Source organism: Aphelocoma coerulescens, chromosome 9 (assembly GCF_041296385.1).
Source record: "Aphelocoma coerulescens isolate FSJ_1873_10779 chromosome 9, UR_Acoe_1.0, whole genome shotgun sequence".
NCBI lineage: Eukaryota > Metazoa > Chordata > Aves > Passeriformes > Corvidae > Aphelocoma > Aphelocoma coerulescens.
Window position 1 is genome coordinate 9593105 of NC_091023.1, and position 24249 is coordinate 9617353.

At 42.6% G+C, this 24249-nt stretch overlaps 2 protein-coding genes across 3 annotated transcripts in view; both read right to left on the minus strand.

Moving 5' to 3' along the window:
* The window catches only part of SCG2 (secretogranin II), a 34388-nt gene extending 34134 nt beyond the window's left edge, over positions 1-254 (minus strand). Inside the window, exon 1 of the mRNA XM_069024127.1 lies at positions 194-254. The gene's annotated coding sequence lies outside the window, so the exon portion shown is untranslated. The remainder of the gene's footprint in view (positions 1-193) is intronic.
* Positions 255-6541: 6287 nt separating this feature from the next.
* AP1S3 (adaptor related protein complex 1 subunit sigma 3) lies at positions 6542-23864 on the minus strand. Of its 2 annotated transcripts, none has more exons than XM_069024713.1 (5): positions 23610-23864; positions 10245-10423; positions 8942-9050; positions 7855-7992; positions 6542-7056 (listed from the first exon to the last, which is right to left on the minus strand). In XM_069024713.1, the coding sequence occupies exons 1-5, from the start codon at positions 23610-23612 to the stop codon at positions 7021-7023; spliced, it is 465 nt and encodes a 154-aa protein (XP_068880814.1). In that variant the 5' UTR covers positions 23613-23864; the 3' UTR covers positions 6542-7020. The 2 variants fall into 2 exon arrangements, with proteins under 2 accessions (XP_068880814.1, XP_068880813.1); XM_069024712.1 differs by lacking the exon at positions 23610-23864 and adding an exon at positions 16572-16634.
* Between the last annotated feature and the right edge of the window lie 385 nt (positions 23865-24249).

A 24249-nucleotide genomic window follows, 5' to 3' on the forward strand; every position in this document is an offset into this window, starting at 1 on the left:
CTGTCCACATGTGCTCCTAGCCCTCCCTTCCACAGGCATTGGGGTGCAGCTGTGCCCAGCTGTGCTCTAGCACCCCACAGGAAAAGCCAGACAGCCAGAAATCATCCCTTTTGTAATTCCTTCCTTCACTGTCTGCCTTCATACCATACCTGATTTCATATTTCAAGTTTCCTGTCCTCCAGAAAATCCCTACCTGTTAGGGGTGAGCTCTTCCACTGCTTCCCAGCTGGAAAATTACATGTGAGAACCTCACACTCACAGCCAGAACCTGTTAGAATTTAAACAAGATTTATTTCTCATTAATTTTATCTTAAAGCATGACTCCAGAGTTGTAACAGTGAAAAAAACTCCCCTTTTCCTACATCTGGAAAGAAATAGCTGTTTCCTCAGTGCTGAGCCAGCCAGGCAGAGGGTAATTTAAACTCAAAAATGCATGTACCCCATTAAAGCAGTCTGAGCTTTCTTCCATGTTTGTAATGGGACACCCCAAAGTATTTGCTGAATCCACAGCTGTTTTGAGCAGTTAGTGTAAGAAAACAGGAGAAAGGAATTGTGCTTCTGCTTTTCATCAGCTTAGTTGCTATTTACATTTTCTGACCGGCTGCTCATCGCCACAACTGAATACGGTTCACACAAGAGAATCAAGGTTAAAACCCCTCTATAGCCCATACTGAAGGCACAGCCAGCCTTGTACTTCACTGCTCCTGAGCATTACCTGGGAGCTGGACAGCAAAACAGAGAACCCCTCAAAGGGCTGCTGCAGGGAAATGTAATAGAGGTTTTTCTTTATCTGTGCTTGATATCACAACTAGTACTGGGCTTATGCTACAATAAAGGAGCTGGCATTGGGAAAAGCATTTCATCTCAGAGGGGGAGTTTAGTTTCAGGGCAGACTCTTCAGGAATCCTTAGAAATGTCCACCACAGGCTGATTTGAAGAAGTTACAAAAACATCACTTCAGGTGCAGCTGAGCCTGCCTGGGACTGAAGGATGAACAAGTTTTCTTGAGGTCTTAGGCTTTCTACTCTTGTGCCAGACTTAAACATAAATGCTGGAATATATATTACAACATAACCTTAATGGCAATTAATTACATTCATCATCATTCAGACAGAACTGTCAAGCTAAATGTTGATGTTTCCTCGTATTAACCCAACCAGAATGAATCAATGTTTTACTACTGTATTTTAAAATAACGTATATTTCATTGCCCTCTGCAGTACCTTTTTGCCAGCAGAATATTCTTGTCGTTGCCAACATAATGCTCTGTGTCAAGCAAGAACTCATTATCCAAGCCAGTTTTTCTTCTCAGAACAAGTAAGGACCACCTTGTCCTTGACAATAGACACCAGAAAAACCTTCCTTTGCCCCAGTGTCACTGTCAGCTTACAAACCCAGCCAGCTCTTTCTTCATTTCCCCAGAATATTTCCTTCTTGTTACATAGTCAGATTGTGCCTTCAGAGCTATTATCCAGCATAATACTCACCTAGAACCATGTCCTAAGCCCTCTCAAGAAATAAAAAGAGAAGATTCTTTCACCTGAAACTTCTATGAAGAAGTTCCCTTGTGACTTATCATTGTCAGCTCAGCCCAGCTAAGGCTGACTCCTCACTGTCAGCTTGGAGGAGGGCCCTGAAGTGTGATCTCCACAAGGCAGGAAGACTTAGAGCTGCTGGTAATTTATTCATGCAAGATCCTGGTCCAAGGGCAGCTGAAATTCACAGCAAGCTATAATGAATTTGTCACCCTGTGTAACTAGGGATTCTACATTCAGCATTGTTTTTAACAACAGACACACAAAATTCACCTCTTCAGGAGAAAAACATTCTATTCCCCATTGCAGAATCTGGTGTGTAATGATACACATTGGGTTTGGAGCAGGAACTCCAGAAGAGAGAATTCTCAGTGGGAATTCTAAAAGGAGATGGCAGAAGGGTGACATCAACTTTAAAACACCTTTTGTATGTTCCCCTCCCCAAGTTTCCTTTCAGCATTAGAGAAAAGCAATCTTACCATACCAATACACAGGAGTAATCAGATTTTTCCATATGGATAAGTCCACAGAAATGTTCCCTACCTCATATTCCTGGACTCTCTGAAATCTACAGCTACAGTCAAAAGGCAAAATTCTCAGCTAAACTGCTACTGTCCCCTGGCCTATAAGGGCATTCCAGACCAGCCACAAGTTTGTCTTCAATGTGTGCTTTCCACAAAAGTTGAACAAATTTTGTAGTGTACTGGGAGTGCATGTAACATGCTATTTATTTCTAGTCAGCCAAAGGATTAGCTTTCAACTATTTTCTTTGCACAAAAACCTGTGGTTACAAGATCTGTTGAATAAGTAAATAAAAAGACAAGGTTAAGTGAACTAGACAACAGAATTTGAAATAACTAAAATTCATGGTATTCTATACTGCTAGTCTTGCTTAGGGTTTGCTGAACACTGATTTGAAGAATAGCTTCTTCCTTTCCCTTAGCCTGTCTCATTAATCATGTTCCAAGGCAACAGGTTTCCATGACAGCAAATATTAACTCTCTTACAGCACAGCCCGTTATTTCTGCTACATACACTAAGCTTCCTCTACTATACTGTAACCCAGCCCAGCTATCTTCATGAAAAAAGATCCCTGAAATATCCTAACAGACACTTAAATCAACAGCTATATTTCATTTGTACCGTGATCTTGCCAAGAAACACGCACACTACTGAATTCAGCAGGAATGTCGTCAAGCTCCTCCAGAAGGACGCTGTTACCTGGTCTGAGCTCATGAGTTCTGGCAGCCCTCTAAATCAGAAACAAAATGATGCAGGATGATGATGATGATGCAGACTACATGCTCAGAAAGACACTGGATAAAGTTAGTGAAAACCCCATCATAGGGAGCAGCCGCAGAAATGAGACCTTTGGGTTTCGTCATCTCAGGCAGGGTGAGAGCAACATCCCACTCATGCAGGAGCTGACAGAAATACTTTCAAATGCATTTTCAGTGGAATAGAACGTCATGGACAGGCAGAAATGGGAGTTTTGTCTCTCTGTGAACTGTGCATTGAGCTCTGCGCATTGAGCCTTGTTATTTTGAGGGGCTGTGGACTGAACATCTCTGGGTATCTCTGAAAGCCCCACTCACACTGTTACACTGATCTTCCCTTATAAGCCAGCCCCTCCTGACACCTCATGTATTGGTTCTGCATGCTCCATTACTCCAATGCAGGGCTAAGCAGAGGATAAAAAAGGTGTTCCCTATTGAAAAGACTGTGGAATAAAGGAAAAGATAGTAGTTCATTCTTTTATAAGTACAACATAATTCTGTCCAAGGAAAATTCAGACACAGAATCACACCTAAACTTTACCATGAGTTTCCCACTGGGGTTTCTGAAAGCACTGGTGAGCTGCAGGAGCAGCTGGGGAAGGTGTCGAAGACTTTCAGTGGCTCTTGGTTAAACAAAAGCTGATAGGAGGCAACCTAAATGTCAGTTTTCTTAAGTTATTTGTAAGAATTGACACCTTTTAATGAACACTCAGAAATTCATAATGAAGAAAGAAACAGAACTTATAAAAAATCATGAATCCTGTAAGATCCTGCTGCTCTTGCCTCTCAGTCACGATGATTTGTCACATTTCTAATATACTTTTTACATTATTACATTTATTTTTATCCCAGTCTAATGTCTGTCTCTTCTGCCATGGTATGTTCAGAGATGTCTCAACTCATGTGTTGCAAATAGTTGCACAAGAGAGAAGCAGTTCTGTCCCAACCACTGAGCAGCAAGATCACACCAAGAATCTTCCAGGTAGAGATGCTCACATGAAAATCAAGCAGCTTTTTGTTACATACAGCTGGTGAAAGCAAGGAATGGAATCCAGGCTAGTAACATGACCATGATTAATGGTTATTTTAGTAAACGCAATTTTGCAAACGAGGACATGTGCTGGAAGCTTGTCAGCGAGGTGAGAGTTTAGATAACTGCAAAAGGTGAGATGAGGAAAACTTAAGGAGCCTGCTAATACTTTTTTGGATAATAATTTCATGAAGTTATCTCAGAAAACTTTACACTGAGCATTGCCTAGAATAATCAGGCAAGCTGGAAAGAGAAACGTCATCAGCAAATATAAATGGCAATGCTTCAGAGATTAGTGAATATGTACAAAGATATATGCACCTCCTGCTCTAGGAAAAATCAAGGAACTAAGACATCAGGAGACATAAATCTCCTGACAAGCTGTGATTATGTGCACTAAGCCATGTAGGGTCCTGTTAGTGGCAATGAAGTTCACAAAGACGGGAACACGTGCAGTCTGACAGCGACCTAAAGGTAACCCGACAAGAGCTGGGTTTCATTTGGGCTTCTTCCCTTTGGAGAAAGACCTAGGTTGAACTGAATGCCATTACACCACCACTTAGCTGAGTGATCCCTTATTGAAGGTTGTAAAAAGTTTAAATAAAAGTTTTTGTGTTTCAAACCCACCTGTTTTTAGGTATGCAGGCTGACACTTGCAAAAATCACATTAACTAAGGCTCACCTGCCTGCTTTGTGGAGCTCTTCTACACGCAGAAGCAACAGGAGTCTGTATATGTTTCTTAAAGCATGAACATAATTCAGCAGTTCTTTTAGAGTACTTAATATGCTTCCCATTCATCTTTTTAGCACAGAGGCAGGTGGCATAACAGGCACACCGTATTCCAAAGAATTTTTGCACGGGGGTAAGGAAACCAGACTAACTCCTTCACACTTACCAGACTAATTCCTTCACACTTCTCAAGCTGACATTGGATACATCAGTTTGGCAATGCTATTTATTTCAGATGCCACACTGATATGACTGGTATAAGTACCTCTACCCAGTCCACTACTTTTTTCCATCAGGAATTCTCTTCAACTTGAAATGGTACAGAAAGAAGCCTTCTAGCTCTTCTTAAAATGACTGAAAAGACAGGCTTATGACACCCTTATTCGTACCAAGAAATCTTTTTGGTACTCCTATTTTGATATAATTCAGAATTCAGCCAACATGACAGTTTTAAGAGTCAGAGAATCACAGCATGGCTCCAAAAGGGAGTAAAACCAACCTACTGATGATTTCACTTAGTAGAAGTCACGTACAAAGGCAAAGAGCAGAAGGAGCCTCTTTGCACATTCTGAAGTGATTTGTTAATGATTTCTTAATCAATTAAACACTGTACTTTAAAAAACTTCATTTCAACCCATGAGAAAATAATAAACAAATCATACAATTTCATTAATTTACTATTAAATTGGATGTCTTCAGAGCTATTAAAAGCCCTTCAGCAATTTCATTGTCTTTTCCAGGCTGAAAGTATGCCTTCGACATCAATACAGAGAAAACAGATGGATAAAGTAATTATAAAAAAGAGCAACATGATGCTCTGAACCAGTTTGTCACAGTTTTACTAACAGACTGGAAAGCACAGGCAGAAGAGTGGGCTGACAATCAGCAAAGTTGTGTTGTGTCAAGGTGCCCCCACCCTCCAACCAACCCCTCAGTGCCCCTCCTGTAGGAAGATACAAACAGACAAGGAAGGAAAGAACAATGACAAACTTAGAGTAAGCATGCAGGACATTTAAAGATTAGAAAGACCCCTGAACGAAAATACTGACTGTACATGCCAGAAATCAAGGGAAATACATCTTGACAGGAATGCAAATCAATGGTTGGATCATTCTGGCATATTTGTCTGATAACTTCCCTAATTTTTGTATAGAATAATTTCATGATTTGACAGAGACAAAACATCTAGCTGAGAGTTATGGGCTCAGACAAACAGAATTTCTCTGAGCTTTGGGTTCTGTTAAAGGAGGACAATCGCTGTAAGGAAGCCAGTTCCATCAGTGTATAGAGTCTAAACTGCACTGAAAGGTGAGTTAACACACCTGGCTCCACACACATTTGGCTACAGAGGTTCACAACACACATGAGGGCACACAGCCCAGCTGACTCCTCTCTACTGTTTTATCCTTTTTGCAGCTTCCAAAGTTATAAAAAGCTGATTAAATTGTCCTGCCTTGACAAAAACAGGCCATCTTCAACTACAAGAAAGCTGATCATCCCAACAGGTGTGTGAATTTGAGACTGACAAACTCTACTGACAAATAGGGGTTTGGGATACCAAAAGATATACGAGATTATCTTCCAAAGGCTGATTTTTTCTCTTCAGGTTTTCTCCTGCACTCATGCTGCACAATTCCAAAGTTTGGAGCCATTGCAGAGGTCCAGGGGATCTAGGAAGGGGATAGGAAAATGAGGAGAAAGACAGAAATAGACCATGTGCATGCAGCAGCAAAAAATGGATTTATTAAACCTAGGAGAATCCTACCTTCAGTCAAACAGTCTTCCAAATTACATGGAGGCATGGAGTGCACTCTAGGAGCAGTTGGAGCAGTCTTACTAGCAGACCAGAGCAGAAAAGAGAAGGAAGACAGTGGACGAAAGAGGCTGTCCCAAAGAGATGCATATTTCCTCACATACTTCAAGGGTTAATGTTGTCACAACAAGTTTGTGAAATCAGGGCCCACAACAGTTTGGCTTTTAGAAAAAAATTATTATTACAGCAGAATAACCATTGCATCAAAATAACAGACATTTGTACAAAAGTAGAGTCATACAGTCAGCAGTGAACAAAACTAGTAAAAATACCTCTGCAAAGTACTGTCAAAGGAGCATTTTGTGATGACAAAACCCATAGCTATAAGATCTGGTACAAAACAAAAGTTCAGTCCAGGCAGAAGAGAAATTAGATTGGGGTAATAACAACTCTGAGAAACTCATATGCAGAGTAATGCAACGCACAGAATTGTTAAACCCTTTGCTACATTAGCTGACCTTCATCTTCACCATCATACAAATACACCCCTTCAGTTATTGGTTTTCGGTATTTCTCTGAGGATCTGGCACATTGGGAAGCAATTTCAGGAAGTGCACTTTAGAGGTGCATACAGCAATTTCAGGAAGTGCACTTTAGAGGTGCATACAGCAGTTTTCTCTCCAGGTAGTTTAACGTTAAAATGCAGGCTTGTTCATGTATTCTTCCACTGTCTAGGAAACAAAACAAATAAACAACCAATGCATTGCCTTATGGAGTGGTACAGTAATATTCATAGAAACCTTCTTGTCCTCTTTGAGGACAGTTGCAGTTTTGCATGAAATTAGATCAGATTGATTAAAATGCAGAAATAATTCTGCTTTAAAAACATGTAATAGAGTGGTTTAAAATCTGCTGCTCCCTTCAGGACTGTGATGGATACTTCACTATCGAGATAAAAATGAATTAAACCCATCATATTCAACTGCTTTTGCAATTCCTGGCTCAACAGTACCAGTTACATTCCAAGTTACAACAAGAGAATTCCTGCAGGGTTCTGAATAAGGGTTATGTATCTATGCCCTGCAGAAAAACTACACAGGTGCTTCTGAATGAAAGCAGAATTTTCCAGCACATACTCTTTCCAATTTTAAATGCTAATAGTAGGTCATGTTTCCAATGTATTAGTGAAACAGAAGAGATTTTTCTGTATTTACATATACATAAAATATAACCTTAGATTATGTTCATATATTACGGAAATATCTTAGATACATCTTAAACTATTTCTTAATAAACTCTAGCAGTTAAACTGCAAGAGAGCAACAGCTTTATATAAAGAGCCTCCAGGTAATTCCAGAGGGTTGAATTTAAAGCTTATTTGTAACTGCACTGTTGTACCTGTTGAAACTGAACATAAGACACACTCGGATAATTTAGCACCAGAAGTGCCTAGCTGTGTTTTCATCTCCTGTCAAACAAGAAAGATGTAGGAAGATGAGGTGTTTGCCTTTTGTCCTCCTCTGCCTTACCTCCTGCAACATGTCAGAGTCTTCTATGGCTTTCACTGCAGTCTTCTTTGAAGTCTCTTGTACTTCTCCACCAATTATAAACTCATCAAGAATAAAGTAAGCTTTTTCAAAATTAAAGATAATATCCAGCTCGCACACCTGCCAGAACAAAAGGCAACAACCACATTTAAATCACTTTTACAGTATTTTACAGTATCATAAGCACTACTGGGCCAAAGGCTGTTGCGATGATCAAATATACTAAGCATATGAACCCCTGTGGCAGGTAGCAGGCTGAAGAAACAAACTGCATGTTACGTAATATTGAAGCTTCTGCACATATTCTCTCCACATATACAGACTTCAGCAAAGATATTCCACTTAATAATAAGTTCATGCCGGTTTTCAGAGACCAAAGCTGACCTCCTGGCCCACTAACCTTATCGCAGGTCCTATATAGCCCTTGTAACATGGGTTACATACATTCACAGTTTCACAGAGAAAGACAATTCCCTGCCCAGCAACAGCCACTGCTTTTTAGTTTTGAGGCTGTACAGACGTGAGTCACAGCACACTGATTTAAGTAAAATATGAATTAAGGTAGGCAGGATAATTTCAAAAATATTCATAGAAAAGATGGGTCTCTTGTAGTCTCTAAAGACTTACTGAAAGACTTATTTGGACCTTCTTAAAGTCTTTTCTTTAAAAACACACTGACTTTATCTTTTGCCTCTATGTCCTTCATTGTTACACAATATTAGGAAACAAACAAAAACAGTGTATCTGAAGATGTCAGGAGAGAGAATTAAAGTACTCTAACCTCATTTGGATTTTTTAAAATAATTTTTCCTGAAGCTTTGCCTTCAAATTCTATCCCAAGACAGATATACAAAGCATCAAGATTAATTCTGGGTGAGTGGAAAAAGGATGGAAAAACAATTTGATCATTTCAGCACTATTTTATAAAATACTCTAATCATTAATTTCATTCTGGATTGTGAGCACCTGCAGGGCAAGTACATCAGATGGAGCACAAAGCAAATCAGCTGCACATAATTTTGTTTATGAGATAGACAGGAACGAGTTCATGGGAGGAAGTGAAACCTACGTTTCCAAAGTATCTGTCCAGGAGCTCCACGTATCGATGTACGACCTCTAGTGTCAGGAGCTCATTATCCTGGTCTTCTATTGCACAGCAGAAATACAAACTAGCATACCTGGGGAAACAGAGGCAAAAACATGGGGGTGAACAGCTGGGACCTCAGTGTGCTCATCTCTTAGAGGTCATTCATACGACATTTAATTCCTACCTAGTCTCTAAAACAACCATTTTCTTTCATTCTTATTGTGTTCCAGAAAACACTTTAATAGACCAGGTAATTTTAAACAAATTATTATTTTAATTAGAAGAACCAACTCCACCTTTGGTAAAGTGGGACACTATAACACTGGACATAATAAAACAAGCAATAAATCAGTAGTAAGTAGTACTTTCAGGTCTCCTCTACCTGCTGCAATAGCACTACAGTAAGTGAGGTTAATTAAACTGTAAGACAAGCTACCCCTTCTAATTAAAAAATAAAAATAAGGCAAATAAAGGTGAAAGGAGTTACATCTCAACAAGCCTGCTGGCTGCCAAATGACAGTGTTTTACATAAGGCCAGAATGCGTGAAACTGCTTGGACCAAACAAGCTTTGTAACTAAGTTGCATCAAAACTTTATGTTTAAACCAAGCCAAGATCCCTTCAGCTTGCTGATGCTGTTGGCTGGAGGCCAATTTGTCACAGCTCCTCGTCAGATGTTTATATCCCTATCTTTGCAGCATGGAACTCAATTTCTGCTAAATGGGAGATGTTTCATTTACCCAGTGTGCTACACCTTAAGGCTACTTTTGTTTGCTGCAGCTTTAGGAGACTAAACAGACAGTGGACATTAGGCATCATGTAACTGGGGGCCAATGATTTCTTTGGAAAAGGAAATGGGAATTAACACCTTCCAGAGCAACAAATATTTCAAAACCAAAACCTGACAAAATTATGAAAGTGCCCTGGAAAAGTTCCTGCAACCTCCACAGCTGATGAAACCCAGCACATAAATCTCAGCCAGGCTACCCTGGGGAATCTGAAGGAGCAGGGAAGTCTAAAGCCTTCTAAACACTAATATTTATTAGGTTGCTCCTGTTTTTCTCATTTGACAGACTCTGTACAAGTATTCTGCACCCCACAATTACCCTGCTGGTTTGTCCAGGGACACTGCCTTGTTATACCCAGATTGCCAATGGCATGCTCCTGACTCAGCCCAGCACCATAAGTGTTGTTTCCTGTTTTCTTCAAGTGAGCCTTTATTTTGACTCTTCTAGCATGTTATTCATATGAATAGTGATTATATGTTCTTGCAAAATTACTCACACCTTTTGTAAACAAGCTTGAGGTCTTTCCAGTCAACAAAACTACTTGTTTTTTGATTGCGAGACAAAATAATCTGAACAATTTCTCGAATGATCTTTTTCTTCTCTTTATCAGGTAGCGTCGTGTACCATTTCTGAAGCCTTAACTTCCCCTGCCGACTGAACAGCAGTATAAAGTGTATCTAGAGTAAACAAAGGAACATGGTTAACACCAGGGCCATGGCCAGGGCATTCCTCTGCCTAGCACCAGAAATCCAAGTCCTGGCCACACATCTCCAGCCCTGGCATGATGGTTGGACATGGTATCAGTGAGGTCTGGGGGAGGCTCAGCGTGGGAAAGATCCCTCCTCTCTCCTAGGGCAGCTCTCTCCTCCCTGTGGCACCTCTTCCCTAGGCAAACATTTTACATCCTCTCCTACCCACCCTCCTTACCTTGTGCAAACAGCAGCTTTGCTTCCTTTTCTGCCCCTGCCCTGGGGAACAGGAGGAGCATCACCACTTTGCAGTGGTGAGAAGAGGGCACCACCCCCTCCTCCAGCAAAATCAGATACCTCAGTGAAGGGAATAAAGACTTATCCACAACAGGAGTAGGGAAATAAGATCAGTGTGGCAGAAGACTAGAAATATGAATACTGAGATAGCAATTATAATCACTAACAACTCTGATATTGGACTATTTCAGATCACAAAGCAGCACGTTCCCAGAAGAGGCAGTAAGGGGCAGAAGAAACGTACTTTGGAAAGAAAGCTTGACTAGTTTTACTGAAGAAATCAGGATATTATGAAACTCAGACGAATGTAATGACAAAGGACAAACTGCAGTGAGTGATACTGTATTAAATAAAGGACAATATCTACACTGTTCTAAAATTTCAAATTTAAAGCTAGTTGTAATTTTACAAGGTTTGACCTATGATTTTTTCATGCTTACATAAGCAGTATTACTGAAATACATAAGAGCCAGCTTTTAAATGCCAGTGGGGCTTTGGGAGGAAAGTATCTATTCACATTTATACAAATACTACTATTAGCAGGTTAAAATAACTGACCATAGTGTGTATTAGCAGTACAGTAACCCATTCACCCAGAGCATGGAAATGGCTTTAAGAATGCAGGACATCAGTTTGAGGACAACATCCTTCTCCAACAGGACGTCTGCTAAATGGAAAAAAAAACCTACAAACCCACCAAGGGGAGATAGAGATGTTTTTAATGGCGGAAGACATCTGAACTGCCCTGTTCATGCCAGGCCTCCTGATTGCTGTTCTCACCAGTACCAATACCAGGACCCAGGGATTTGCACGAAGGATGTCTAAGCGTAGTCACATCCATGTGGAAGATGACAGGTACACTGCCAGTTGTCCATACAGTGACTGGTGGCTTCCCCTGATCCTGGGAGGACCAGGGAGAAGCACAGGAGCTTCACTTTCCTCACTTGCTCCCAATCCTTGCAAAGCCCCAATCCAGCAGGTCTCTTACCACATCCCTCACCATTAGCCTAACTTTATCCTTCCCTAGAGTTTTTCAATCTACACTTCTGCTCCTTGTTTCCTGTTCCAGTTTATTGCTGTACCTATACTCCATCACTACATTTCCACAGTGAGGATTATAAATTAATGTTCACAATCGCTATAAAGATTACAGTGCAGATTTCTGTGAAGATAAAATCATTCCACACTCTGCTAAACTCTGAGCAGAGAAGCTTCTACATAAAAGAAAAAAAAAAGGAAAAGCTATGGATTTTAAACAAAGCATTCATTCATAATTCAGAACCATTCTCTAGCTATTGAGTTGCATAGTTGTTGAGTAGTCTGGAGATAAGAGTTCTGACTATACTGAGAAAGACTTCAAATGTGGGATCATTTTAGGGAAAGGAAGACTGTTTTAGTCATGTGTCTGTGGCAGGATCTACTGCTGGAACTAAGGCTTTTGCCATAGTTAATCTAATGTGCTTGATAAAATTACAAGGATTTTGTAGCTGCCTTGTGTTGAGTCCTATAATACTCTCCAGACGAGCTTGCTAAATAAAAACAAGTATGCTGCTGGCAGGACACATGGCCTGATTACAGTGAAGAGCAAAGCACCACGGTTTTTCCTTTCTCTGTTCATATTACCAGCTGGGTTTTGACATGGGAATCTTCCAGCTGCCAGGGTTACCCCTTCCCAGGTGACGTAGGGGCAGCACTCACTGTTCATACACTTGCCCGCAGAGAGGAGCTGGCTGAATCAAAGGCTAGTTTGCTTGATGCACAGCACATTAACTCCACAGCCCTTGTAAAGATGAGGGTGTTTTGAAAAGCAGAGCATAGGTTCCACAGCAGATAAGAGCAGCAGGTCAGCGGAAGTCCATCTAAAAGTCATTGGATACAGGTAGCAGCTATTTGATAAACAAATTTCTAAAAATATATTGAATCATCAGATAGGAGAGGATGATCAGATTTGACTGGAAATGCAGGGAATGAGTCAACGAATCTCTATCAAAAGCTGACAGCATGTTCAGCGTAAGACTGAGCTTTGTGGCATCCTTTGCCTGCAGTGTTTCAATAGGAAAAAAAATGAAAAGGTATTCTGGTTTAGGGTCAGCTGTTGAACACAAGAGACCTTAAACCTGAGTGCCTTCAAGTAATACACATATATCTCCAGAAGTGCAACCTTATGCCTCTAAAAGGTTAAATAACAACAATCCAGGGAATCACTGTGAATATTACCACCACTTTCTGACTTAGTTACTTCAGGATGTTATGCTTCACCCATAGGAAAGTGAATTGCTCTTCACTTAAAACTGCTTTGAGAACTCCACTGTTTCTTCTACACATGCAGTTGATGTCTCAGCACCACTTTAATGAGCTGAGGCAATGTTCTTTCCAATCAGAAAATATCCATTAATGCTCCTAAATGCATAAACATTCATACACAAGCTCCAAAAATCTCCTTGTTTGGGTCTCCTGTCCCACAGTTTCATATGTGGACTATAACTGCATACCTCACATGGCAATTTTATCGTAACAGAAATATCTACAGCTAGAAAATAGGTAAAGCCTTTACTGGAGCACAATTCTAATTTTATAGTCTGCAGCAAAATAGTGCACCCTCAAGCTTAGGTACACATCATTGGCCAGCTAAGAACTACTGTAACAAAACAATATATTAGAATGCTGCAGGTACTTAGAAGCAAAAATAGTGTGGAGAGTTTCTCCTCTTCTGGTTCTTCTTCCTTTTACTAATTTCTGAAGCCCCTTCAATCTGGAGAACTCTGCAGGAGGTAAATGGTACATTCTTAAAAGGTTAAACGGCTTTCAGCATTTTCAATTTCAACATCCAATGCTGTTCCATTCAGTTCAGCTTTGCTCTGCCCAGCCCCACTGTTGTCACAACACAACACATTCCTCACTCTCATGGCTCTGTTCATTACATCCCACCGGAAAGACTCTGATGCATCAATAAACCTGGAAATGTTGAAGTACTGCACAAACACAAATCTAACAGCTCATCTGTTCCTTGCTCCTTGACTGTGAAAACGTATTTGCTTTCCTATACTACTGATGACAAGACAGATGTTGATTTGGAAGTTTTTGGTTGGTTTTCAGCAGCCAAACTGCCAATAGAATAGATTATCCTGCAATGCTTTACTCATCTTTAAAAGTTCTAATTCCAGAGGAAAACAAAGGCAAATTACTTGCTACAAGCAGAATACCTTAGAAAGCAGGGTGCTTAGTTCCCTTTCCTACCATCCCAGGGTATGCTGGCTGTGACTAACACTCACCAGACCCAGGGGTGATGCCGGAGGGAATTTTTAGGTCTGAGATTGAGTGGGTTGGGATGAAGAATACAGTTCCTAGGAGAGCATTGGATTCCTTCACATGTGGAGTCTGTGGAGACAAGCTTTGATTTGGGAGCTCAGAGTAACTTTATTAGCTTGTTTACTGAATCAGACCCAACCGCCCACAACACCATGCAAAATGACCTCCATAAATGTCAGTAAGAAAATGCAGTCATTTGGTTACCATTTGCAGGCTGTTGGAAATAGTTTGATGGGGTATTTTTTAAACCAAACATTTAAACCAGATTTCTAAACTTGAACTCTACCCCCTTCTCATGCATCTCTGAATCAATTGCAGCAGTAAGTTACATAACAGGTTGGAAAGTTATGGGGCTTTCTGTTCTGTCAAGATCTACAAAACTGTACCAGGATAAAAACCAACACACAGTTTCAGGGCTATGAAAAAATCAAATGCTAGATTTTGATATGAAATAATTTACCAATAAATAGAACAGATATTAAAAAATGCAAAATATGGAAGGTTTGGATATTCATGAACAGCAAATATAAAAGAGATATGTAAAACCAGCAAACACTGTGATTTCTTTCCACCTTCCTTGGAAGACCTTTCCTTCTTTAACTAATGGGCTGTAATAATCTGATAAGCAGCTCACTCAAGCTTGTCTTCTGGATTGTTCCCTGCCAGGACTGCAGCCTTCCCCAGTATTTGGCCATTATACACTCCAGACAGATCAAACACATTACAACTGGCTCACTGGTTTCAAACTTGGATCACTTCTGCCTTTTCAGAGGGTTTAAAATTTAACCTGATCAGCGACAATTAGTACAACTGCCTAAAGGGCTGTATTCCACTACAAACACAACAAACCACCTCCAGGGGTAGCAGATAAAAATGAATACATGGGAAAGGGGCTTTCCTGGCTTTCCTTTCCCAGAGTAATTTCTCCAGTTTACTGTTCAATAACACAAACATGTAAAAGATGCCCCATTTATTCCTGCAAGGTGAACTCCAGGGGTGTGCAAGAGGCTGTAATTCACCCCACTGTGAGAAAGAAGAATGTGCACTAGAACTGCTTCTCCTCCTCCTGTAATTCAACCTGCGTAACATTTGCTGACTGGTTTCAAACCTGTTCTGTGGCATCTGGCTGCTCCATGTCCCTGGGGGAGGAGAGGAAGATAGAGAAGGAACACTATGAGGAGCCTCAAGGGAGGGAAGGCAGAAGAGGAAGACTGCAGAAAAAACAGCAAGAATCCTCTTTCCTGTCTGAGCGGTTGGTTGGGCAAGAATTCGCTCGGTGAGGCAGCTCTGTCACTCCAGCAGCTCTGGGCTTACACTCTGCTTCAGCTGTAACCTCTCCAAATTCGGTTAAGAGCCCTCCAAAATCAAAGCCACCTTTATAAAACAGACAGCTGAAACTCACATGTAAGTAAAATTTGCAAATTAGGAATTGCTTAAACAGACATCTTGGCAGAGAGCGGAAAATTTCATCTTTCCTTAAAAACTTCCTGTAGGGTAACAGACAATACAGGACCTACTAACCAACGAAAATTCCCAGACAACATAAAATGGGAAGTGGGATGAAAATCCAGACCTTCAGCTGCCAGCATGAGCCTGGGGAAAACCAGACTGACTGGCTGTACCTGGTGGAGAGGAAGCGACTTGCTATGATAAAGTTCCTTTTTAACTTATTCTGATTCCCCTGAAGTCTGCTTGATCTACTGCCACTGTTTTAGACTAGTTAAGTTCATATTCTGCTTCTCTTTTACTATTTTTCATTCTTTCCTCTGATATGAAAGAATCTATTTCCCAACATAGGTATCTGTCCAGATTTTTTATCAGTATTTATTTTCACATCACAACTGAAAATGAACAAAACCTACTTTTAAAATTTTTTTCTTCAAAAAAATATGAACATTCACATTATTCCAGCCATTAGCTTTTTTTTTATCCCCAAAACATTTCAAGAATAAAAAATTCCTTTTAGTTTTTGCTTCGTTTAGTGGGTTTTTTTGTTTTATTTCAGAGCAGGGGGAAGAAAGTAAATACTGAAATTAAAAAAAAAAATCCACCTGTACTGTGAACACACAGTTGGTTTGGAATGCCATGTGTTTAGTGTGAAATGAAAAAGATGTACTGAACAGAGAACAAGTGACCTATTAACAATCTACCCACATCAGGACAAGACAGAATACTAACACACTCAAGTAAAGGTATTTTGGTATTCTGCTGTTACATGAAATCCTGTCTGGCTACTGACCTTTAATATACACTCTCGGGTTTCAGACACTTCTAAAGCAAATATGTAAAATTCAAAACAGACTACTTAAAAATATATTAAAAACATTAATTTCCTTACTTGTTTACTCTGTCACTAAAACATTTACTCGCAGCAGCACAGGAGCTGACAGATGTTTGTTAAATACTGTTGGCTCTCAGCTTTAAAATTTAAAACATGTACTTAGTCTGCATGATGTAAGCAAGTAAGAAAAAAGAAAATAAGCACAAACCCAGCAACACAGAAATCCCGAAGCAGTGTATTGCTGCCTACCTGGCACATGATTCTTCCTCACTTAATCTCCATTAGGAATATTTCTGAGCAATTTCCCCTAAACAATACATCCAAAGTCCATGCAATAAAAGCTGTGCCAGATCATTACAGGCACACGTGACCATAGTTACACATTGATTTTATGCTTTTCATGATGCAGAAGTCACCCTTATCTTATTACTGAAGATGTTAAATGGACGAGCACACCAGCATTTTAAGGATATTTATAACATATGGTATCGATCCAGACAGCAACAACCTTGATAGCCTCACTTGAGTTAAATAAAACTATAATCACAACAGTATAGCTGAGCTCAAGCTTCTCACTTCCGATCCCTACCTAAGGACCAGAAAACAAGGCTCAAGGAGCTTTCTAAGTGCCCGGTAAGTGCCCCACAATCTCCCTCCGGCTCTGCTCCCACTTATCTCTACATCCAGCAGGTCGAGTCCTCCCGACCTTGGCTCATTCCTCATAAACTAGTGACATTCCTTCTCCAGTGTCCTCCCTACAGCACAGGCACGAACTGGTGGCATTCCTTCCCCAGTGTCCCCTCTACAGCACAGGCATGCCTGTGCCTCCTCCTCCTCACAGGCTGGGCTGTCCCACCATCAACGCTGCATTTCCTGCACTGCTCTAGAGAGCAGAGGCAGCACAGCTTCCCAAAACAGCTCCACAGGGGTAGATGCAGGCAATGGCATCCAGTTTTTACAGAGGACAATTACTCTCGATTTTCTTAAGTTTTTATTGCTGCAAGTGGAATTACTCCAGTTTTCAGGTAATAAGCAAGACCAGATCCTAGCTGGAGTTTGCATAAAAGCTGCCTCAGGCTCTGCCATAGGAGAGCAGGCCAGGGACTGCAGCACAGCCGTGGGAAGCAGCCACACCACTGGTCCCTTCCATGCCGGCCACGGGACAGACACAGCAGGGATGCGAGCTGGCTGAGCTCACAGAAAACAGCAGTTTGAAGAGATTTGAAACAATTATTAACTAGGTAGTCACATCCCCTCTGCCTCCTAAGCTGGCCTCTTAGAGGTGTTTTTATTTGCTTACCTGTTTTTGGGAGGCAGAGGACACCTTCATTAGGTTACTACAAGGAGGAAGAGACCAGGGAGAGGCTGAACAAGCTGCCAAGAGCTACACCTAATTCACTACAGCCCCAATGTACTTTACAGTCACAGGAAGATATTTTTCCAGTCTGTTCCTTGAACTCCTAGTGAAGAAACAGAGCTAAAATCTCACCCAGTGGATTCCAGCAAAAGGTGCAGCTCTTTTAGTTTCATTTCCACTTTGCCTTATCAGTTATTTGTAAAGCCCTGCTACATGAAGGCACTGCAGTGCCCATCCCTTGCCTCTGACCTCTCTAGGAGCAAAGTTAAAAATCTTTGCTCTGGGACAGGGCAGGCACACCCAGAAGGTGACAAGCTTCCCTGGCTCCTCAGGCAGCTGACAGACACTGCTCCAGCCTGGGGAGCCTCCTCCCATGTCTGGTGGAACAGGAACAGTGCAGGTTGGCAGCAGCCTCACACCCATTCCTCCAGCTCCCAAAAAAGATGTTCATAGAAAACCTGAGCTCCAAAAGGGCCAAAGATACACATGAGTTCAGATCATGTTTATGACTCTGAAAGAGCATGGGATAATCTTTTGGAAACACTGAGGCATTTTCAATAGAGAAATTCTCAATTTTCCCTTTTAAATGGCATTTTTTCATTAAGGTAAAAAACCCATGGATTTAACCTAAGCATAAACATAAAAGAAGCAACCATTGTTTACAGAAGAAAGGGCCAGAGCAGAGGATCTCACAAAATGCTTTACATGTTGGCCCAGTATTTAGCCTCTAGAATGAGAAAGGACCACAAATTCATTCTGCTATTTATCCAAGTCTTATCATGAGACTTGAAAGTAAGGAAATGCCTGAGGTACTGCCTCTTTCCCATCCCATCTCCTGAGCCCAGAGGCTGTTGAGAGCTTCATGCAGCCCTTCCCATGGCTCCTCTAGAACTCAGTGCACAAGCCACTCACCCAACACTTCACCTCCTCTCCTTCCAGCACACAGCCTTGAACGACAAAGGCACAACATGGTACATTTCTGCATCTTACTCAACAACAGTGAGTCTGTTTCTCATTCCTTTGTGGTTTGTGCCCATCACTTACCCCAGGGGACTACGCAGAGGATGATGACCACAGATCTGCTGTGCTGGTTAACAAGGCACTGAGAACTGCAAGTGTCTGAGCAAAGCCATCTCCAAGCTCCAACAGCAAGCAGCAAGGCAACAACAGACATTTACTGGTTAGTGAAGAGGGATGTTCATGCCCTTCCTAACAGACAAGAGCAGATGGACATCCTACATAAGCTCATCAAGCTAGAGAAGGAAAAAACACTGGAGCATAGAGTACCTGGGGTTATGTCTGGAATGTTGAGAAACACACATCAGGCCATTCCAGGCCAGAAAGGCACGTCTGGCCAGAAAGGCACGCCAAGCTTGCCTTCAAACACACAAATGTAAATTGCACCTTCCCATCCTATCCCAATGCCTCGGCATGCTGTATTCCTACTCCCAAATGAAATGCCATGCTTGCAGGACCGGATCTTGCAACTCCCTCTCTACATTGCAACATCTGCAGAAATGCAAAGGCCCAGGGGTGGCCACTCAAGAAAGTACAGAGCCAACACACCCAAGAAAATGCAGATGACAGCCTGCAGGAATAGGATAGTAGGGAAATGAATGGGCAGGGATGGAAATTAGTAGCTGGACACACAAGATACAGAATTCTTTTCACACGAGCATTATTGTTTTGATTTAGGCATCACTGGCAAGACCAGGACTGGCTCACAGAAATGCCTGATGTGGATACCAAAGCATAAATGTTTCAAGTACTTCAGGGAGGGGCAGCTCTATCTGCCCTGCCTGACCCACCAGTTTCCTCAGTACTTTCATAATTTTGTCCTTTTGCTGCTTCTTGCAGGGAACTGATGGCTTCAGAAGGTCTATGGGACTGTTTATAAAGCATGGGATTTTGAAGTAACTAAAGACACAGAAAAGCAGCAAAATCTGTCATTTTCTTGCCTCATGACAGACTCAGCTGCCCATTACCCCTCCAGCCTTCTTCCTGCATTTTCCTACAGATACTATGGCCTTCTCTAAAGCCCTCCAGGCACTCTACATCCTAGTAACTCCTGGCTCTGAGACATGCCTGCAGTTTCCTTATTTGTTGAGTGAAGACATTAAAAAAACACAAACATTTCATAACATTTCTTCTGCTTTTCAGAAATGATCTTATTACCCAGAGACAGTAAAGTGTGCATTGCAATTCCTGCATGGCCTGAGCAGGCTCCAGCATTAAACAGTGACAACCTGTAACAGTCACGAGCACCTGGAAAAGGAACATCCAAAACTGGCAAGTCAGGGTCTTCCAAAGAAGAACCCTAAAAAACGTTTTTCCTCACAAATCCCACAAAATGGTATTCTAAAATCCAGCTGAATGACAGGGAATAACAGAATGCCAGATTATGGATCATCCCCTGAGCTGTACTCTAATCTAAGCAGCTTCCAGAAGAGCACAGCATAAGGAACAGGGCATGTGTAAGCTTACTCTGGTAGTCCTGTCTCCAATAATCGCAGGTTTAAGGATTCAGGGAGAGAAACTGCATCCAGAGAACATAACTGTGGCCCCACCCTCTATGAACTGCCTAACTACTGGGACACCCACAGCACCCTCAGCAGTGGATCAAAACCAGTCATCTACACTGTGTGAAAAAGTATTCCCATTTATTTTTTATACACCCTGACTCTTTGTGTAGCAACCAATCTCTATAGAGTTCATGATTTCATGTGTTTCTATCACTTCCCCTACAGTGACCTCTTTCCAAGCAGAAGTCTGTCTACTCAGGATCTTCTAAACAGGATGCCATTCCATTGCCATTATGTACTACCACAGTAAAACTTCACTACAAGATAAATTAACAAAGAAATACCACATGAACTTTTTTTTGTCATGTAGCATAAGAACTGCTGCCTTGAACAACAGAATAATTTGTGATTTTCTCTCCTCTCCTCTGTTCTAATCTGTTGCCCTTCTTGCCTTTCAGAAGTAAATGTCTAGAGGCAAAGTTCTTAGTCTTTGTGAGGCCAATACACAGCTGTATCATGAGTGGAAAACAAGCAGTCATTCTTAGAACTGTAAATAGAAAAATTTGTGCAGCATTGAAAACATCTTTTGCAGATCTGCGTCCATTTTAACAATTAAGGGCAGTGAGAGTGTTGGTTAGATCAATATTCAGAAGAGCTGAGAGTTCATTTCCAAACACTAGGCAGGTGTCAGCAGCTGCAGTCACAGCAACTAATATTTCCACCCCAGCTTCAAGATCAGTGACTGGTTATCAAATGTCTTGCTAAGTGGAAACAGTGCCTGCCAACTCCTTTTCTATTCAGGCCAAGTACATTTTTAGAGCCACTGTGCTCAATGGGATTCTTTTGATCTTTTTCCAGGGTTTCAGATCATGCCCACAAGTACTAATTTGTCTCCCTGTAATGATGAGTAGCACAGGTAGGAGGGAATCAGACCCTTTACTATACAGGCACCAATTCTGCATTCAGAGCTACGCAAGCAGAGCCCTGTATTTATTCACAAAAGTAATACTGGTAACACTGAGGCAGCAGTAGGATCGAGGTGTTGCAACACTTACAAGCACAAGACTACAGAAACACATGTCCTTGGGGAGACTTAACTTTTTCTCCTCTGTGCTCTCTCCCCACTCTTTGACTTTGTTGAGACAGCAATCCTAAAGACATGTATCCCTGCTGCACCCATGTATGTCAGAAAGCAGAATTTAGTCTTTCTAAAAAGTCTTTTTTTTAAAAAAAAACATGTCACAAAGCAGCAGCCAGGTACAAAAGCTGTGTTTCTCAGCAGGATATGAAGTCACCTTTGCTAAGAAGACTCTTCCCTGAAACTTGCCAGGAAATTTGCAGAGAAAGAGAGCAAACAACTGGAACAACCCTCTTACTAAGACATGGTACCATTTGCACAAGAACCATTAATTCCATCTCAGAACACAGAAAACGGTGGCAAGCACAACCCTGTCATTCCAAGACAGAGGAGTGAGTGCATGGAGTTTCAATTACCTGTTGAAAGCTCATCACTCATGAACCTGGATAAGGCTTATTCTTGGTTTGTAACCCAGCAAACCCTTATTTCTTGACTCATAACCCAGTGTTAATAATCATAATCCAGAGACTGGATGACAGAGGAATTTAAAGCAAGAGTTCCCCGACAAAAGCACTGTTTCATCAGCACCAGACCCACAAGAGAAGAACAGGGTAAGGCTGACAGCACTAACATAATGCAATAACACCAGCAAGTATTTGTGCTATGGCCTCAAAAAAGGAAAAATAAAATTCATACTTGTAAGAATGCACACTCACCTTGTAAAATTCTAACCATCAAAACAGCAGCCAGTCTCCAAATCGTCAATAAGCAGCACTATTGTAAGCAGAGATCCCCTGGGACCATCATGAGTGCTTTGAAAACTGGCATTTGCAAAGTACATGCACCAAGGAGAGTTCTGAGATCAGATTCCCTGAAATCAACTGCCCTCTTTACTGACCTTCAAGGGCAAAATAGGAACTCCAGTTGTTTACATAAGCTTTACCAGAGGGAAGTCGGTATGTAGGGCTGTCTCAGGGTGTAACCAGAAAAATTACATCTCTATGGGGACTTAAGGTGTGGAGACTGCATAGCCATCTGTAAACTCATTACTGTGCATATTCTATTTGCAAATACAATGACAGGTACACCTTTCTAAATACAGGACACTAACACATATTTAGCATTCTGGCTAAACCACTGAAGAGAAACAACACAGCTCTGCCTTTGAGGATAGAGACAAACAACAGCACTTGGCCTCCACTGAAGGAGTTGAGAGACTTCTGTTCAGCTGCACTGCCAGTAACTGGTATTACAGGTGCACACAATGGGCAAATTGTGCAAGACAGCAGCTCGGGGCATGCCCTAGAACCTGCCTCAAGCCTGAATTAACAAGCAGTGAGATGGTTGCTCTATTAAGAGGCACCATTGACCATCTCACTGCTTGTGAGCCCGCAGTCCCCCCTGGGGAAAATCTAGCCAATTGTTTTCAAGATGTTGGCCATCGTGCTTAACAAAAGAGAGCATCCACAGCAACCTTTTCTGATCTCAGCACCACTACCAAGCGCAGCACTGGAGAGGCAAAGGGTCTCCCTTCCCGGATCCTGCCCATCAGCCCTTTAACCTGAAGGGCTGCTGCCCCTTCCAAGTTCAAACAAGCCACTGCCAGCCCTGGAGCCGGGTCGCACAGTAAGACTGGTGAACCGATACGCAAGGAACAGAACCAGACCCATTTGCTCTCTCGCTGATGCATTACCTGATGCAAAGATGTAGCCAAATCCCAACAGCCCCCATGAGACCCGGCAGTGGCGCAGAAGCACCCGAGCTGGAGGTGATGCTACTGTCCAAGCCCTCCACTTAGCCGACACCAGAAAATACACCTGGGGAAAAGCTCTTCCCAACGATAATGTCACAAGAAAACCCACTGCCCAACACTGACCCACTTTGTCAGCACTCGCCTAAAGACAGATCCGTAAGAAACCTCACTCGATCCTTCTCCAGGCATTCGAGTCGACTTGCACCTCAGCTCCTCAAGTTACAGGAAGACTTTATAAAACCTGTCTGTAACAGCCTTGTTTTCCTGGTTGTCTATCACAGGCTTTCGGCGTGACCCGAAGTCACCCCGAGGGTCGGGAAACAAAAAGGAAAAGAACAGAACTTTCTTTTTCCCCAAACAGGAGCAAACCTTGTTCGAACCCGCCTGGGAATGGCCTTCAGGGTCCCGGCGCAGCCGGTGCCTGAGGGGTGCCGAGGGGCGCGCGGCAGCCCCGCTCCGCCCGGGCTCACTCCGCGCCCTGACAACGCGCCCGTCGAGGGGCTCGGCGGCCCGGGGGCTCCGCGGCTGCGGGGGGCAGGAGCGGCTACTCCCACCCGGCCCGGCCCCGCTCACTCACCATGGTGCGGCGCCTGGCTGGGAGCCGGCGGGGCCCGGCCGCCTCCGTTCCGCCCGCCCCGCTCAGGTGAGGCCGGGCCGCATCGCGCCTTCCCACAATGCCCCGAAAGGGAACTCCCGGCGCCTCCTCCGCCGCTCCCCCCGCCGCCCGGGGCAGGGGTAGGGCTCCACGCACGGCACCGGAGGGGCAAGGGCCGGGGCAGGGCTCCAGAGACTGGCACTCCGGCAGCGAGGGTGCTGACAGGCCGGGTGTGCCGAGCCCCCGCCCGCACGGGGTGACCCCACCTGCTGCCCTGTACGTGCGTGAACCGCTCAAAGGGCACCTTTCTCACCTCGGCATACCCGAGATTAATAAAACGCAGTTCGTGTCATCCACTGGCTCGAGCTACTCCCCTGTCAGGCATTCACGCCCTAAAGACACGGGTAGATCTACAGGCATGATTGCTCTGCAGCCCATCTCCATCAAAATGGAACTCTGATAGTTTGAATACCTTCAATGGCTGGGCTTTGCTCACCGGTGCTTTGTGATGGAGCTGGATGAGAGGGCAAGACATCAGCAAATCCCTGGTAACCTGTGTCAGGGATTTGCTGATAAGCAGCTGGTGCCAAAAGAATGTGCAACATCTACAGACTCAGCACTT